General features: G+C 41.7%; 1 protein-coding gene across 1 annotated transcript in view; it reads left to right on the top strand.

The window, feature by feature from the left end:
- The window catches only part of LOC128742432 (leucine-rich repeat-containing G-protein coupled receptor 5), a 268,984-nt gene that overhangs the window by 66,093 nt on the left and 185,627 nt on the right, over positions 1-17,264 (top strand). Inside the window, exon 2 of the mRNA XM_053838794.1 lies at positions 735-1,605. Within this exon, the coding sequence (XP_053694769.1) occupies positions 1,229-1,605 (377 nt within the window). The 5' untranslated portion in view covers positions 735-1,228. The remainder of the gene's footprint in view (positions 1-734; positions 1,606-17,264) is intronic.

The raw sequence follows: 17,264 nt of genomic DNA, 5'->3' as shown, positions 1-17,264 counted from the left end.
AATGAATCAAATGAATCAAATGAATCAAATGAATCAAATGAATCAAATGAATCAAATGAATCAAATGAATCAAATGAATCAAATGAATCAAATGAATCAAATGAATCAAATGAATCAAATGAATGAAATGAATCAAATGAATCAAATGAATCAAATGAATCAAATGAATCAAATGAATCAAATGAATCTAATGAATCTAATGAATCAAATGAATCAAATGAATCAAATGAATCAAATGAATCAAATGAATCAAATGAATCAAATGAATCAAACGATCCAAATGAATCAAAACAATCAAATCAATCAAATGAATCCGAATCCAAATCTTAGAAGTATGTACTTTCTGTTAAAATCATAGTGGTCCAACAAAAACAACTTTTATACGAAATTCCTGGTGATTTTAAGTAACTTTGTTATCTACCGTCGTTATTTTTATTATTCAAACTAGTCCACGGTAAAAATATGTAAATTATAACGTCTGGTTTAAGATTTTTATTATGAAGGAAATCCGTCATTGCTAGTATGGTATGGGAAAAATATGACCTTAAGCGATTGAGCCCAAACTAGACCTTTTTTATTATATTGAACACATTCAACAATCCCTTCTTGGAGGGAATAGCGACCGTACTAAATTATCTAATTGACCTCGACCAAGTTCGAATATTTATAATCAGATATATAAATACCATAGTTCTGACTTCTTTTCTCTGTTTTTTTTCTCGACCCAATTGCAGATCATTTTTAAAGGAAAACGACATCCAACCGTTTGCTGCTGAAATTCGTGTTGAAGTGAGACCCGCAGAGTGAGCATCGAAGTGACAGCATAACCGCGCACCGTACCACTAGATAAATCTGTCCTGTCATTAACGTTCGCGTGTTTAGTGTAGATTCAAACTGTAGCTTGTTTCGGTGGGAAGTGGCGGTGCTCTCTCGATGCGTTTAAGCACATTAGTCGTACGTCAGATACGTCGTCGTCACAAATCCGGACCAGTTTGAGCAACTAGTAGAAGAGTGTAAATAAATAGTGCAGGAGGAGAAAATATGAAAACAAAAAGTCGACGTGGTTTGTTACTGCTTCCTATTGGTAGTGGCAATAATGGTGCTAGTAGCGATTTCTGGTGGTATAATAATCGTTTTCGTTTAGTATATATTCACAACAAGTGATTTGCCCTCGTCGTGTTAAACGGAGGATAATTGTGTGAAGCTGGAGTGTGCAGTGTTCGGTGCTATGGCGGTTCGCTTCACCAATCACCTAACGATGAAGGGCCACGTGGTTCTGGTGCTGTTGATATTGTTGCTGTTTCAAATCTACACTAGCAGCGTGCATGGGCTAAGTCCCACGCTGCAAACTACGAGTCAGACTAAGTTGATGTTGAAGGAGAGTTTGTTGATTCCATCGATGGATTCGGAAAAGGAAGCGAAGGCAATGTACGAAAAAGCCTTACAGCAGTACGGTATTGTTGGCCGAACGTTAAAGGAAATTTGTAAACCGTGGCAGTCCCGAGGTTGCCAGTGTGTCGGATCGTCTGAAGAGGTAGCCCTGATATGTAGAAATATAGGGCTTGATGCAGTGCCGACCGATTTGCCTGCCGAGCTTGTTAAACTGTAAGTAAAGATCAATGTTAAATGCCTAATAATGATTGTTCGTCAAAAATTAACTTCAGTTGATTCCCCACCCGACTCATCAAATCAATAGTTATCAATATTTGATAGTCTTAAACTATTTTCTAATTAATCATGTCGACTGCATCGCACTTGCTTAAGGAAATAATTTCATCTCAAAACGAATCTCTGTAGTTATTCACAGTGCATATTCTCTACGCTCAATGAATTTCCGCTTTAAGTGCATCCAAGGGATTTTTCGCAGCGCGTGTCAAGAAATGAAATTACAGCTTGCTGGCAAGTCGCATAATATAGCAACCAGGATTTGACGTCCTCTGACACTCTGTCTGCTATGTATCCGAGTCGCAATTGAGTGCGCTTTTACCCTGCTTCAAGGGGGAAAATAGGTTAATTTCCTTCTGATGGCATCTACCCGACACACTTGCATTCAGCAGTGTTGAGTACACTTTCTTTTCTGACGTTCAACTCCCGATGCACTCTATATAGGGGAGACCGAAGTGTTCCGAGTGACTTGAACCGACTTTAATGCACATCATCGGAGCCGAACTCTATGTGCTTACCCCATTCTTCGAGCAATGCAAGGATGAATACACCAACCGGATCCTTTCAATCTATCTGCTTTTCTCATGGCGTGCCACCGCTCTGCTGGCAGCCTCCTGCTTGTCAGTGTTGCAGCCAAGGTTGGGCAATCGAACGCTACCGAGCGTTGCTGCTGCTCCGACGCCAGTAAGTCTTTACGAGCTTTAGAGAAACTCTCTTTTCAAAAGCGTCGCGGCTATGCACTGTAAAGGTCGTGCGCTGTTTTAAAAACCGCAATATTGTCCCATGTGTCCCATGTGCATTTCAAATAAGAAACGATTAGAGATAAAAGGTATTTGTGCTATAAGTTGCTTTTTTAGTTTTCAGAACTGCTTATTTTGTATCTGCTTCTTTTGTTTGAAAGCAATAGCGATTTTTGCTAATTGTTGCGAACACTTTGTTCGGTTATGTCCATTTGAAAAAACTTGAAAAAGTTACTCGGTAGTAACGTAACAGAGTCACATTCTGCTCATCGTGAAACAAAATAATTGAAACACACCTATGTAGTTATCAAAGGAAAGAAAAGTTTGAATGGTTTGATGAACCATTAATTGTGAATATAGGAAAAAAACTATTAAGTAGTTGTTGTTGGTGTTAACTCAAACCTACGCACCGAAATGAATTAAATCTGAACAAAGGCAAAATTACAGCCGATGATGAGTTGTCATTAAAACACTGCATCATTAATCAGATTTTCTTTTTTTAAGGAAGAGAAATCCGTAACCTCATTTGCCACCGAGGAGGCTAATCGAAACGATTTTGATCTTGGTCAAAACAGCTTAAACAGTCGCTGCCCCTATGGTGCGACTTCGGCGACGACGACGTCGACGGTCGGTGTGATAGTCTGATGATGAAGCGAAGAGTAGACATGATTAATTTCCGCGCCGGATTACAATAGCCGCAGATTCCAATAATGTCGCTGGTGAATGCAACTGTGCACTGTTGAACGGAACTGGCAGGGCAGCAGCTGCATCGGCAGTTTCTCAACGATGAAATTGGATTCGGCTTTTATGGTTAATAACCGTGTATTTATGGCACTCATCTGTTGTGTCATTTACAGCAGCACAGTGCAATTCAATGCAATGTGAAGCAACAAAGTGGAAGAAAGACCGTGACTGTTCAATAAGGAGCGCAAATCCTTCTACGTACGGGCAGGCAAATGCATCCAGCATGTGCAGTGTTCAGTGCAGTCGGTAGAGGCGCCCATTGTTCCACTTGTTGCCACCGGTGATGAATAAGTACCAATCAACTCACGGGACACTTGATATTGATTGCACTCTCAACCCATCATCCCTTTTACGGTAGTAGGATGTACCACCGGCATCAGCACTCAGTCCGCATTCACTACTGGCTCTCTAGGTCAGACAGCGTGGGTGGTGTGTGTTTTACTGAATGATGCTGGGAAATGTCGCGCTACACTGGCCTTTTGTCGATGCGTCAAAGAAAAATTGTGTTCGTTTTGGTAATGTTTTTTTTTCATGCTTCGTTGTATAGGATGAACTTTTTTTACTACATTTTAGTTGAATCAGAACGTACAAATTGGAAAACCGAGTGCTCGATAAAAGCCCGTACTTGAATTGGACAGACTTCGTAGCCAACTGTAAGGGTACAGAACGATTGCCTGGCTAGTATCCTGTTGACTCTAATAGTCACTCATAGTCGAGATTCGAATGTCATCACATGTTTAGTAATGCAGTGTCCTACCTCGACACCAACTAGGATGTGTAATAGGAATTCTTCTTTACTGGAAAAATTAAAATACATCCTATCGCATAGCGTAAAATATGAAAATAAAAAATCTTTTTGCAGAAACTTCAATAGTTTGAGCATTTCTTTCTAGCGGTTGGAATGCACCTGAGTGCTCCATTATAATTTGCAATGTATTGCTATAATATATTTGGTTCTGAGAATCCGATTTTTCGATAAACTCGAATAAAATACCTATTTGTTTACGAAAAGCAAAAATAGTGATTAACTTCGTGTTACTGCACTTTTTCAATTCGAATGTTGATATTGATTGCCTGGAACGAAGACATAAGAACTAAGAAGAAATACGGGTATACGTGACGATATTGAAATATATTTTTCGGTTATTCGTGAGTTCTACTAAGACGCTCAGAATTTTAACTATTCTGAGAGTACGATGCACACGGACGTTTTAGTTAGTTTCAACGACTTCGCGATTTTTGAACCTGACACCACGTTGTATTTTCGAAACGGGTGTCCAAAACTAATTTTCGAATCACGGTGGCCATCAAGTATAATTTCTTTGAAACAAAATTAAACGTGACAATCTTTTCAGCACAGAAAGAGGAAACATTTCAAAACAAACTACTGTCAAGACATTCCAGATCAGATCACTAGGTACGCTGCAGTTAAAATAAATAGTGCGACATACAGATAATAAATGATTCGAACTTTAGTTATGGTTAATGGAAGTTATTTATCACTACTTATGGTTTCATTATGACCTTTTGGGGACCTATGGGAAATCTGCTATCAGACACCTGGGACGACAACTCAGGTAGTGTGGGGTTGGCTATCCCGGCCCCCTAAGGAGGCGTGTGGATGCCGACCCACTAAAACCCTACTCGAGTCTCCAGACGCTATCCCCCTGGCACCACCTTATCGGTATTACTTCAGGGAGGGGCTATTGTGCTTAACGCACCCTCTTAGATAAACTACTGGACTATGGTAGTTATGCTGTTTACTCGCCGTTGATCGGCTCTCGGCTGCGGTTTTGTAGCTCAGGTACAATCTGGGTAGTAGCCGCATTGACCGCTCCCCGGACGTCCGAGCTAGAACACATCCTTTGAACTAAATTATCCGGAGTAGTGTCCTGTCCGCTCACTGCTTGCTTCTCGCGCCCACGAAACACGGGCATTTGAAGAAAGTATGTTCTGCAGTTTCCTTTACATCGCATTCGGGACACGCGAGGGACTCCCGAATTTGTGCAGATACTGTTTAAAACAACCATGCCCTTACAGAATCTGTGTCAGTCAGGTGAAAGTTGACTTCGCTGTGGCGCCTGTCGACCCACCCGGATATTTCCGGGATAAGTCGATGTGTCCACCGGCCTTTTGTGGAATTAGACCATTCCCGCTACCACGTGATCATCGAGGTCGATCTTGTGGTACTTCGCATGCCACTAGTTCCATGTTGGTTGAAGCACTCTACATCCTTGCTGATGATGATGCCAATAGGCTAAGACGCAGATTGCGTCATGTGAAACTGTGCGATACGCACTCTCTACTCTCAATCACATGAGACGTTAGGTACTTTCCAGCTTACCTAGGTAGCTTTTGGTTCCTAACGCCGAAAACCACACCACCGGCCAGTGTTAACTGGGCCACATTGGCTAATAGCTTTCGCTTGCTGCCATACACCGCACTGCTATCAGACATCATACGAGACAATGTCGAAATAGCTGTGGAAGCCTTCTTGCAGGCATAGTCGACGTGGCACCCGAACTTGAGCTTGTCGTCGACCATGACTCCCAGGAGTTTTAGGGACCGCGTTGACAAAATAATGCAGCCCCCGACGCTGATCTTTGCTTGCTGCACCGACTTGCGGTTGTTCACCGCGATAAGCTCCGTTTTGTGATGCGCTAGCTCCAGTTTACTGGAGCGTATCCAATTTTTAATAATGCTTATAGAGTGGGCAGCCGTCAACTCAACCTCTCTGATAGATTCACCGTAGACTTCCAAGGTGATGTCGTCTGCGAAGCCGACAATCACAACCCCTACTGAGAACCTTAGCTTCAGCATCTCGTCATTCATGACGTTCCATAACACCGGGCCCAGTATGGAACCTTGCGGAACCCCTGCGGTGATTGGAACGCACTTTTGACCCTCCTCCGTGTTGTAGCATAGCACACGATTCTGAAAATAATAATTATGACATTGCAAGAGCAACATGTGAAAAGGGCCTATGTGCAAATAAGGGATTCTCTTCGTGTCTCCTCTCTTGCGTTTACCACTGCGACATGAATGCATTCCAATGAAATTTTTCGTTACCAATAGCTACCAATATAACGCCAGCAACCGTTTCATGCAGAGTTAATCCGTTCAACGCCATTTGCAACGCCGTGATAAGCGGAAGAGAGGAGACACGAAGAGAATCTCTCATTTGCACATAGGCCCTTTTCACATGTTGCTCTTGTAATTTTCCAGAATCCTGTACAGCGACACCGGCACTTGGACGTTCCGAAGCGAGTTAGCTATAGAGTCCCAACTAGCGCTATTAAACGCTTTTCTCACGTCGAGCGTGACAACTGCGCAATAGCGGATACCCGTCCTCTTACGCTGGATTGCCACCTCGGTTGTCTTAGTGACAGACAAGATGGCATCCACCGTAGATTTGCCTTTACGGAAGCTGAATTGGTTCCTTGACAGACCGTTTGTACCCTCCGTGTACTGTACGAGTCTGTTAAGGATAACCCTCTCCAGCACCTTGCCGGCAGTATCGAGTAGACAGATCGGCCTATATGACAAGGGGACATCCGGAGGCTTTCCTGGCTTCGGCAATAGGACCAGGTTATGTCGCTTTCATCTGGTCGTGAAGTGGCCATCTTCACTCATTACTGCCCTGAATAATTCGGGAGCCTCTAAATTCTGGATACCGTCTGGTCACGGTGTCTCACTCACTTGGGATTTAGCGATCTCATTGAGTTCCTCGTTCGTCTGAACTGGAACGTCGGCCGTGGGACGGCTCAGCGGCCTGAGGCCAGGCCCTTGGCTCGTGGCGCGGATAGGCCCTCAATGATCCACTTCAGCATCTCTGGCGATCGCTCTGCAGGCGCCATTACGCCCTTGGTCTTTGCCATTACGACCCTGTAGGCATCACCCCACGGGTCCGCATTGGCACTAGCACATAACCTTTCAAAGCAGACTCGTTTACTAGCTTTTATCCCACTCTTAAGCGCTGAGCGTGTAGCAACAAGTGCTACTCGACATTATACCCTGCTTTCGTCCGAACGAGCTCTTTGTATAATGCTTCTCGCACGAAAGTACGCTCCGCGGAGTTCCGCAATTTCATCTATCCACCAGTAAGCTGGTGACCTCCCATACGTAGGTAGGCCTTTCTTAGGCATGGTGGCGTCACACGCTCGCGACATTATTATTATGATCTTATGCAAGTCAAAATGCACGAATATTTTCATTATTGCCGTGAAGAATGAAATAAAGCTTTTTGAATGATTGTATCAAACCTAGACAGGTATACGTCCAGCTTTATCCACTTTCTGAATACTGCGTTTGCAGAAGAGACGTGCGAGTTTGTGGTTCATTCCTTGCCTTCACACATTGCACGCCACCAAGGATGGTTCTTAGCACCCGTCCTTCGAAAACTCCGAGTAGTCGCAGGTCCTCTTCTAGTAATGTTTGCGTTTCATGCCCGTAGAGGACAACCAGTTTAATTAGCATGTTGTACAATGTGCACTTTTACGAAGGCGCAGATTGTTCTGACTTTCGCTTATAATACGCCTTTTTATCCTAATCCGCCTAATTGTCCTCTGTTACCAGTGAGCCAATGCATACAAAGTCATCGACTATCTCGAACTCGTCCCCGTCGATTATCATGGTACTGCCTAAGCGGGCCCTCTTGCGCTCGGTTCCGTCCACCAGCACATCGTTTCGTTTCGGCAATCACATAGCATAGGACCTCATCCATCGTAGCCATGATAAGTGTAGTAAGGTTACCCGGAAAGCCGTTTTCGTCGAGAATTTCTCATAGCTCTTGTCGGTTTACACTATCATATGCGGTTTTAAAATCAATGAATTCGTGGCCCTTTTGGAGGATCTGTCGCAGGCTGAAGATTTGGTCCATTGTAGACCGACCCTCCATGAAGCTGGCCTGATAACTTCCAACGAATCTATTGGCTGTTGAAGATAGTCAATGGAAAATGATTTGGGATTACACTTTGTAGGCGGCATTCGGGATGGTGATTGCTCGATAGTTCCCACAATCCAGCTTATTGCCTTTCTTGTAGGTAGGGCAAATAACCTTGTCTTTCCACTACTCTAGTCATCGTTCCGTATACCAAATCTTGGAAATCAATTAATGTAGACAGCGGACCAACTTGTCCGGGCCCATTTTAATGAGTTCCGCTCTAACAGCGTTTTCGTCACCTAGGTCTTTGCTAAGTGTTCCTAGCCGAATTATTACTTACGTCGTTCATTGCTTTAGTTTTTTTTAGTGGTACCGCCGGCTTGCAAGGCTCGTCATCAATCCCACAGTACCGCCAGAGGACCAACGTAGCTCGAAAGAGCCCTCCATTCCTGTCAGCATACGACCTTGGTTTCCTCCGGGGTTGGTTACCCAAACTCCACCGAGGCTATGGACCACTGTAGGGTCTATTTAATGCCCATTGTGCAGGGCACCGATGGCACGCATTGCCCAGATGGTTACAAAACACGGGTTATATAACCACGAACAACTTCTTTTATAGTAGCGCACAACAAATGGAACGACAAGCGACAAACTACACGCCGGGAAATAGGCATGTGTTTTATGTCTTCACTGCAAGTCGTGAGGGATGGAAAATATAACGGAATGGTATGGCTCACGGGATGGTAGAGTCACTAGAATTGTTGCACTAGCCTCGTAACCGTCCTGTACTCAAACAGCCGGCGGCGAAGTCTGTCGATAAAGAAGGGTCATGTTTTAGGAAGACGTTTAAACCCAAGATATTGCTTTGTTTTTACGTCATACAGGTAAAAAAAATATTCGCAAAACTGTATTCTTAGCCGATATAAAAATGTATGCCATTGAAAACATTGGTAGGATTATTTTCTACCGTAATTGTTGTTATTACGAATGGTTCGTATTTGGTACGAGAACACATTCGTAGCACATTTTGCATCAGAACGCATTTGATGCACAGTTATTGTCTGGCTTCGCTATCGACGGGACGCTATCAGTGTTATACTATTTTTATCGTGATTTTTTTTCGTACATACGTATAATGCTCGAAGCATTTTTTTTAAATACGATAAATCGTAACAACATGCCGTTATTTATATGTATGTAAGAGACATTCAAGACTGATTTTACGAATCTATTTTGTACAAGAATTCGTAAACACTTCTCCTTGTTATTGATAAACGACAGTTACAAATAACGGTACCACTCGCCGCAATCAAACCATTCAGATAAACTGAAGGTAGGACATTGAACGGAAATCACTTTTTAATTTATAATGTTAATTAGATATGCCACTTGTTGAAATGTTTATTTTCCTCATTTCCACATAGTAATAAACTTAAGAATATTACTTCTGCTGTGTCTCGTGACACAAAATGACACCGACCTGTAACTGTCACGGCACGGATAAGGGTGAACTTTACAACCGACAATTTATTTCCAATATTACTTATTTCTGCTCGCCAATCTTTTCCTGCGGTCCCGTCAGCTTCGCCTTCCCTACCCCGTGCCTGCGGCATTCGACAGATTGTTAATTAAACTGATCGTTTGCTCAGCCGTCAGCCATGGATACTAGTCGATAAACCTACACCAAGATGCGACTTTAATTAATACTTGAGCTCATGAGCCTGAACAGCTTCCGAACCCATTTCGCTGTGCCGCTCTGTGGTTGGACCGTATCTAGCCGTATCTGCCTGTTGTACGAATGAAGAAACTAACGATCTGCTGCGGGTCCTGCTCCGGCTGAAAAGTGGGACCAATAAATTCTGTTTTTAAGCTTCGAAGCAATTCTTGCTTTTCTATCTGTGAGAATGCTGCCGTTCGGAGGCAAACTCACGGTTTCTGTGTGACACTGGAAAATTAGTAATTCATTTGAAGATTAAGGTAATTTCTCAGCAGATTACGGTGTTTCGGTTTCTGGTGTAAATGTTTTCTCATTTCAGATCAGATATTGGAGCGCGAGCTGAAATCACGAAATGTGTAACTGAATTTAGATTCGATAGAGCAAACAAAAAGATGCTTTCATTACTTTTGTTAGTTGATTATGTTTTTGATACCTTAGTGTTTATTCCAAAAAAAATCGACTATCGCTTCTATTGACCCACTTTTATGTCGTCGCTATTTATATACGTCCTCTGGGAAAAATTGCATACTCTAGATCAAGTTGCTCAAGTTGCCACGAAAAGTATGCACCACGCACCGATGCATATCTGGCACATTATGCTTCCCGATAATATTAATTTTCCTCATAACTTGCTAGTTATGGTGAATACTTACTCACAATGGTAGTCCTTGCGGGAATAAATCAGAATCAGAACACTACAAAATTCAATGGCCCAGAAACTCGCCGGAATAATAAACTACACACAATAAAGGGTTCCCACTTAACTCAGGCGCTCCACTCTATTAGCGTGCTTTTACAGTACCAAATACACACGAAGTTTCATTCAATTCGGCTCCCAAGTTGACCCTAGTGTATCATGCATCTACATCCCAAACGGAAGGGTGGAAAATAGCAACTAAATTTGCATATACATGTTTCAAGCCATGTTGCACAATTTTTAGTACACCCGGGGGACATCCTGTTGATGTTTCCAATTTACCGGAAGGCTTTGTAGTAGAGCAACTCGTGGTGTCAGATAGCCCGTGCCGGGAAAGTAAATGACTTTCATATAATCACGATGCGTCCGTCCGGGGCGTTGTAGATAATTGTTCCGAAGCATATATTGAGATTGGAATATATTATTGTACGTTATTTGCTCGCCAGTTGTATAATATGTATTTGATAAATTGATAAGAAGTTTTCAGAACTGTAAGAACTTTGGCTGAGATATTTGGTAAAAGAGTTCAGTTGCTGTGACATTATGTTTAATTTTTTATATCTAACTGGTATGTTTTTATGACATACAATGTGAAATTAGTTATTCCATAATATTTTACATAGTTGGCTATCATGCGCGATCAATAAAATTGAGCTGAGATCTAGTGGAGCGCATTAAAGAATTCCTAGCAACCAAATTTCCTACCTTTTTTGTGCGGTGAGGAAGAAATGTTAATGTTAATCTTCACAGCAGAAGCAAAATTTTCACTTGAACAACGTTACACCAAAATTTACAATTTACAATCTCACATCACAATTATGTCACCACTATTGTTGCTTTGATCAATATTCCACTTTATTTGCAGAGTTATTGGCGATTAGAATGTCTGAAATGGAATTATTTTGTTGTAATTATTTTTTTCAGAAAAATAGAAGATATTATTTAACTGTAGTTAGTCCAAAAACACAAATGTTAATTTAAAAAACATGGAATGGTTATCAATTTGGCATCACTTCCTGTGTGTGCATATCAAGGGGCTTACAAAAGCTATTATTACAACGTATTTTTGAACATAGTTACCGTTGATTGCTAGTTACCTCTAATTACTAATTAATTTTAAAGAAATTTTGATAATTTTTGTAAATTGACATTTATTATATTGATTACCATTTATTACATAATTAAGACATGAAAGATTACATAAATCTATGATTATTACGCACTTAACTGCTTTAATGGCAACCCCTTGGTACATGCATTGTTGTGATTTTTGGTTCGGACGATGGAAAATTTTGCTGGACGGATTTTAAAACGGTATGACGAATTTAAGAAACAAAGTCAGCTACGTAATTCCAATAAAATATTTATAATAATCGCTTTTTAGTGGAATTAAAGCGCAAGTATCGGAAGGTAAGCCTTTTTGCTTCAAATCAGTACAATAACGTTTGGGTTATTCGTTAAAATACATCCAAGAAATAATGAAAATTGCAGTAGCTTTCCTTACTACGAAGAGTATTAACAATAGACCCTAGTTTTTAGTCTTTCATAAGTTTAGTCGAAGAACTATCCCTTACACAACTTCCACATTTCCTGCTAGCTACGAGGTGCTTTATTCTGCCAGCCTTAATCACGCTTACTTACTTTACTTTAGTGGCGACAACGGTTCGTTATTGATCCTGCGCCGAACGAATTATGGTCCTCCAATACTATCGGTTCTGGGCTACCGTTCTCCAATCCTCTCGAACACCAGCTAAATGTGCATGGCCCTCGACAGCGCACAGCCAGTACATTGGGTGCAGGGTCTGTCCTGAAGTCTACGGCTTCTTCCCGGTTTTCTGCTGAAAACAGTTTAGGCTACTCTTTCGTCGGGTATTCTGGCTACGTGCCCAGCTCATCGCAGCCTGCCACATTTTATTGCCTTCACTATATCAGCATATTTGTATACTTGTTGCTCGTGGTTCAAGCGTCTGTGCAACACTCCATTTTCCATTTTGTCACCAAGATCGCAGAATCTCGAGTTTTTATCTAATTACCATCAAACTTTCAGGGCATCAAATGAAACAAATAAACTTAGTTTTAGCGTAGTTATTTTATTAAATTTAGCCTCCATATCCGAATGCTAGTATTCGCCTTAACCCCACCCATGATATTTTGCATAACCTCAAAATCGACATGTTTTGCATATTTACCCATACTTTCGTCATTTCTTCAACTGTTTTGACTACTTTAGGATGTTTCACAAGATTCTGCTTCATAATAGCCCAGTATTTCTCGATTGGTCCCAGCACCGGTATATTTGAGGGGTTATGATCTTTCGGCACGAAATCGACATTATTTACCTTATTATGCCACTCCAGCACAGCCTTTGCGTAATGACCTGAAGCCAAATCTTACCAGAAGATCATAGGACAGTTGTGAGGCTTCATAAGAGGAAGAAGTCGCTTTTGGAGACACTCTTTCAAATACCATTCATGGTATCTGTGGTCACGAAAGGTGTACTCCGCTCTACATGAGCAAATTGCTTGCCAAATGAAGCTTTTTTTGCAAATTTCAATATCTTCTGTTTTCGGAGGTTCTCTGGAATATCAAACTAATCCTTTGCAGTGTAATACTGATTCTCCGCAATCTGGTTAAAGTTGGAGTCCACTTCCACGTAGGTGTCGTCGTGCATAACGCAGCAATAAGGTTTCGTCAGCTTTTGATCGTATAACTTTTGGGGCACGGCTTTTCTAGACCGTATTCTTTTGGGGCCTTCTGAACATTGAACGTACGTTATTCAGCTCAAGTTCTGGCCTTCTGCACAAAACTTTCGCCCAGATTCAGCTACCTAGCTACCTCTAGAACGGAGGAGTTTGGTTTCCCGTCGAAGACCCCAACTACGCGGGTGTGACCCTTAACCATATACGGACACCTTTTTTGTCCGCATCTTGACTTACGAATGACAGCCTGATGTTCTTGGATCCGTTTTATGACACGAAAAATCATAGAATTCAGAATTCAAAACTTTTTATTGAGCTTTATCCATGCAAAATTTCAATTAATTTTAATGATTCAAAGTTAGAGCAATTTGAGTGTGTTACAATTTTACCGTGGACACTCTTGACTCGTCGATCAACTTCCTTTAGCGTCCATGATTCATGTACGTAAAGGGTCACCGAGAGGATCAGTGTTCTATAGGCGAATTCGAGCAAAACTAAAAGCAACCGCTCACTATCTGGTTGTGATTATTGGAACTGCAAAAAAAGTGCAATTCCCAAAATGTTTGCTGGCACCTATATGGAGCTCAACTTTAAAAGTAATGTTTTAGTGGGAGTGTTAAAAATGGATTATAAAGGTAAGAAAAAGCATTTTCTTTCATTTGATGCAAATTGTTGAGAGTATTAGAGCTTGACCTTGATATTAGAGAGATTTTGACCTATCTAGCGTCCCGCGAGTCAGCGTAACTAGTTTCGTCGGAAAACTATGTTCTAACATTATCTGCCAGAGCTCATTTCGTTGGACTGAATCGTACGCCGCCTTAAAGTCCACAAACAAATGATTAGTCTGTAAGTTGTACTTCCGGAGCTTGTCTAGTAACTGACGCAAGGTCAACATTTGAACCGTCGTGGAGGGACCTTCAAGCAAACCAGCTAGGTATTCGCCGACGAAAAACTCTGCTAACGGTCTAAGTCTACAGAATAGGAAACTGGAGGACACCTTGTAGGCAGAATTGAGCAATGTAATGCCTCAATAGTTTTTACACTCGAGTCGATGTCCTATTTTAAAGATATAGCAAATAAAACCATCCAACCACTCCTCTGGTATTTGTTCGTCCTCCCAGATCCTAACAATGATTTGGTGGATTGTTTCGTACAGCTGCTCGCTCCCCGTTTTTAGAAGTTCAGCCGGAATAGCGTCCTTTCCAACAGCTTTGGTATTAGGGGTCAGTTCCGGCGTAGTGGTTAGCATTCACGCCTCTCACGCCGAGGACCCGGGTTCAAATCACAACCCCGCAGAAGTTACGAATGACCCAAAAATGGTTAAAGTGACTGCAATCTAAACAAAAAAAAGCTTTGGTAAAATCATTGTTTAAAAATCATTGTTTCCCTTCTTAACCACGCTTCTTCTCTCTTAAAGACCTGATTTTCCTCAGCAATTATATAGTTGGTACTCGTTGAAATCATTGAAATGTTATACACAAAACTTGAAACAGTCCAGTTTTATGTGCGAATGGTATGGTTTGGGGGGGCCTGTAGCCGCAAGGTTACCGAGTCTGTCTTGACAAGCGAGTGGTCGTGGGTTCGAACCTTAGTAGAATCAGGTCATTCGATGTCAAGTGACTTTAGCATGGGTTTATTCTCAGGCCCCTCCACATCCTTCCTACTGCATTCTGCATTTACTAACAATGAAAGTCTCTTGCCAGGGCAAGTTATAAGAGTGGTACTTGCTTGATGTGCGAAAGAAGCCTCTTGTTCAAGAGCATATTATAGCTTGTACCGCTTCCTGGTTCTAGGAACGAGATTGGTAATGCATAAGTAGTTAAGGAACGCATACATACATACATACACACTCTCACTCTGTGCTGAACTCTGCTTTACCGACCATGAAGCCTTTAGCCGGGGCTGGTTATAAGAATGATACTTGCTCGAGGTGCGAATGAAGCCTCTCGTCCAAGGACAAATTATTACTAGTTTCCGCACTTCCTGGTTCTAGAGCTAGATTGGTTGAAAAGTAAGTAATAAGAAGCGTAGAAGGAAAAAGGGGTGAAAACCCACTGACATTTTAAGTACGGATCACTCTTTTAAGCAGTTCACTCACTCTATAGCGATACTGCAATAACAAGGAAGTGCGGAACAACACCTGGATAAGATCACAATAGATCAAAATGCTGGTCGTAGCGATAACATCCACACACACACACACACACACACACACACACACACACACACACACACACACACACACACACACACACACACACACACACACACACACACACGCACACACACACACACACACACACACACACACACACACACACACACACACACACACACACACACACACACACACACACACACACACACACACACACACACACACACACACACACACACACACACACACACACACACACACACACAACACACACAACACACACACAACACACACACAACACACACACAACACACACACAACACACACACAACACACACACAACACACACACAACACACACACACACACACACATACATACATACAACACGTTTATTGGAATATTGGAGACTCGTGTTTAAGCTTATTTCGCAAAACTGTTTCGTTCGCCGCATTAAAAACCACAAACAGGTTTTGATTCTGCAGGCTGTACTACCGGAATTTAGCTACCTTTAGCTAGCTTTAGAGATTTCAGAAGAGCTTTGCTCTCTGGCAAAGTTCGCGAGATTTGTATTCGTGTGCGCAATTTGTTTATACAATTGAGTAAAGGGACTAAATGAGACCCTCCGATGTTTTTCACCTAGACGAGGCTGGCTGCTGGCATGCCTAGAGGTGGGGCATCGCCATTTCAAAACGTTCTAGGAAGAACCCAGAATATGTTCACTGAATTGCTGTGGAATCGCTGGTACTGATTATCTATTATCCATCTTACAACTTTCTTGGCCTTAGCAGAATGGTGAAAGCTACGTGAATTTCACTCCCAATGACTCGTTCTCTTCCTCCAAGTAAGTATTTTCCAGCAGCTAAATCTTCTGCAGTCCACTGTTGTTGTTCCGCTCAGACAACTGTAAGTACAGATTTTGTCCACAGCGTTAATGATTTAATGCGCTTTTGCATATTATTCCTATCCTCATATAGTTCATTGGTCGCTTTTCCAGCTTCCGCTGTTTTTTTCCTAATCAGAAAAGGATCTTAGAAAATCTTATGAAATTTCTACTAAATCCGGTCAGAAATTAAGGACTTATTAAATTTTCGAATTCAATAGAATCTAATTATTGGTTATTTTTAGCCGTTTTTTGTGTAAAATTTTTAATGTTTTGATCAGTAAAGTGACTTTTTTCTATTAGCTTGGTTGCTTCTAGTCCTACAGAAAACGTGAATATTTCATACCCGCTCATAATTAAAACTGGTTGGCTAGAAGAAGAAACACCGAAAAGTGACTATTTAATTATGGACATATTTTTACATCCTACGAGCCTCACTGCATTGATTCCTAAATAAACAAAAAAAAAAGTAAATGTATGAGGCAGCACAGAGTTACATAGCAGTGCAAAAACAGTGAAGCAGTGCAGCTCTGTCCCTTTCTAATTAAGGTATCGTGACTTATTTATCAGTGGCGGAGGAAAATACTGACCGTTTCTTTTTACCCAAGCGTTGGATAAGAAATCCGAATTTATATTCATTATGTTTCCAGTGGCAGCCGTAGTAAGATGTAGCACCATATTAGTCATTCTCACCTTTACTTACATCATATCCGTTTGGGTCCATTCACTGTCAACACTGATTTAATTTACATTCTATTCAACGTGCTGCAGCAGCATACGCAAACCGGAGGAAACATTATACCATTCTAATTAGCATTTCTCGGTATTTTAAACTTGACATTCTCCTTGTATCAACGGATGCTGTTCGTTGCGTCGCATTTGTGTAGATGGTGCCGGGGAGACGAACGGGGGGGCGGAGCTATGTTGGACCAGCTGGTGTGCGCAAAGCCCACCTGTTGCGTTAGACGAATTCAACAGAAATAACAGCATTATTCCTTTCACCGAACAGCCACTTTATGATATCACCCTGGTATACTGAGGTGTACTGAATGTCTCGTTGCTTGGAGCTTCGTACTGGAA

This window comes from Sabethes cyaneus, chromosome 3 (assembly GCF_943734655.1).
Source record: "Sabethes cyaneus chromosome 3, idSabCyanKW18_F2, whole genome shotgun sequence".
Lineage (NCBI taxonomy): Eukaryota > Metazoa > Arthropoda > Insecta > Diptera > Culicidae > Sabethes > Sabethes cyaneus.
The sequence above is the reverse complement of the archived record's forward strand: the minus strand, read 5'-3'. Positions and strand labels throughout refer to the sequence as shown.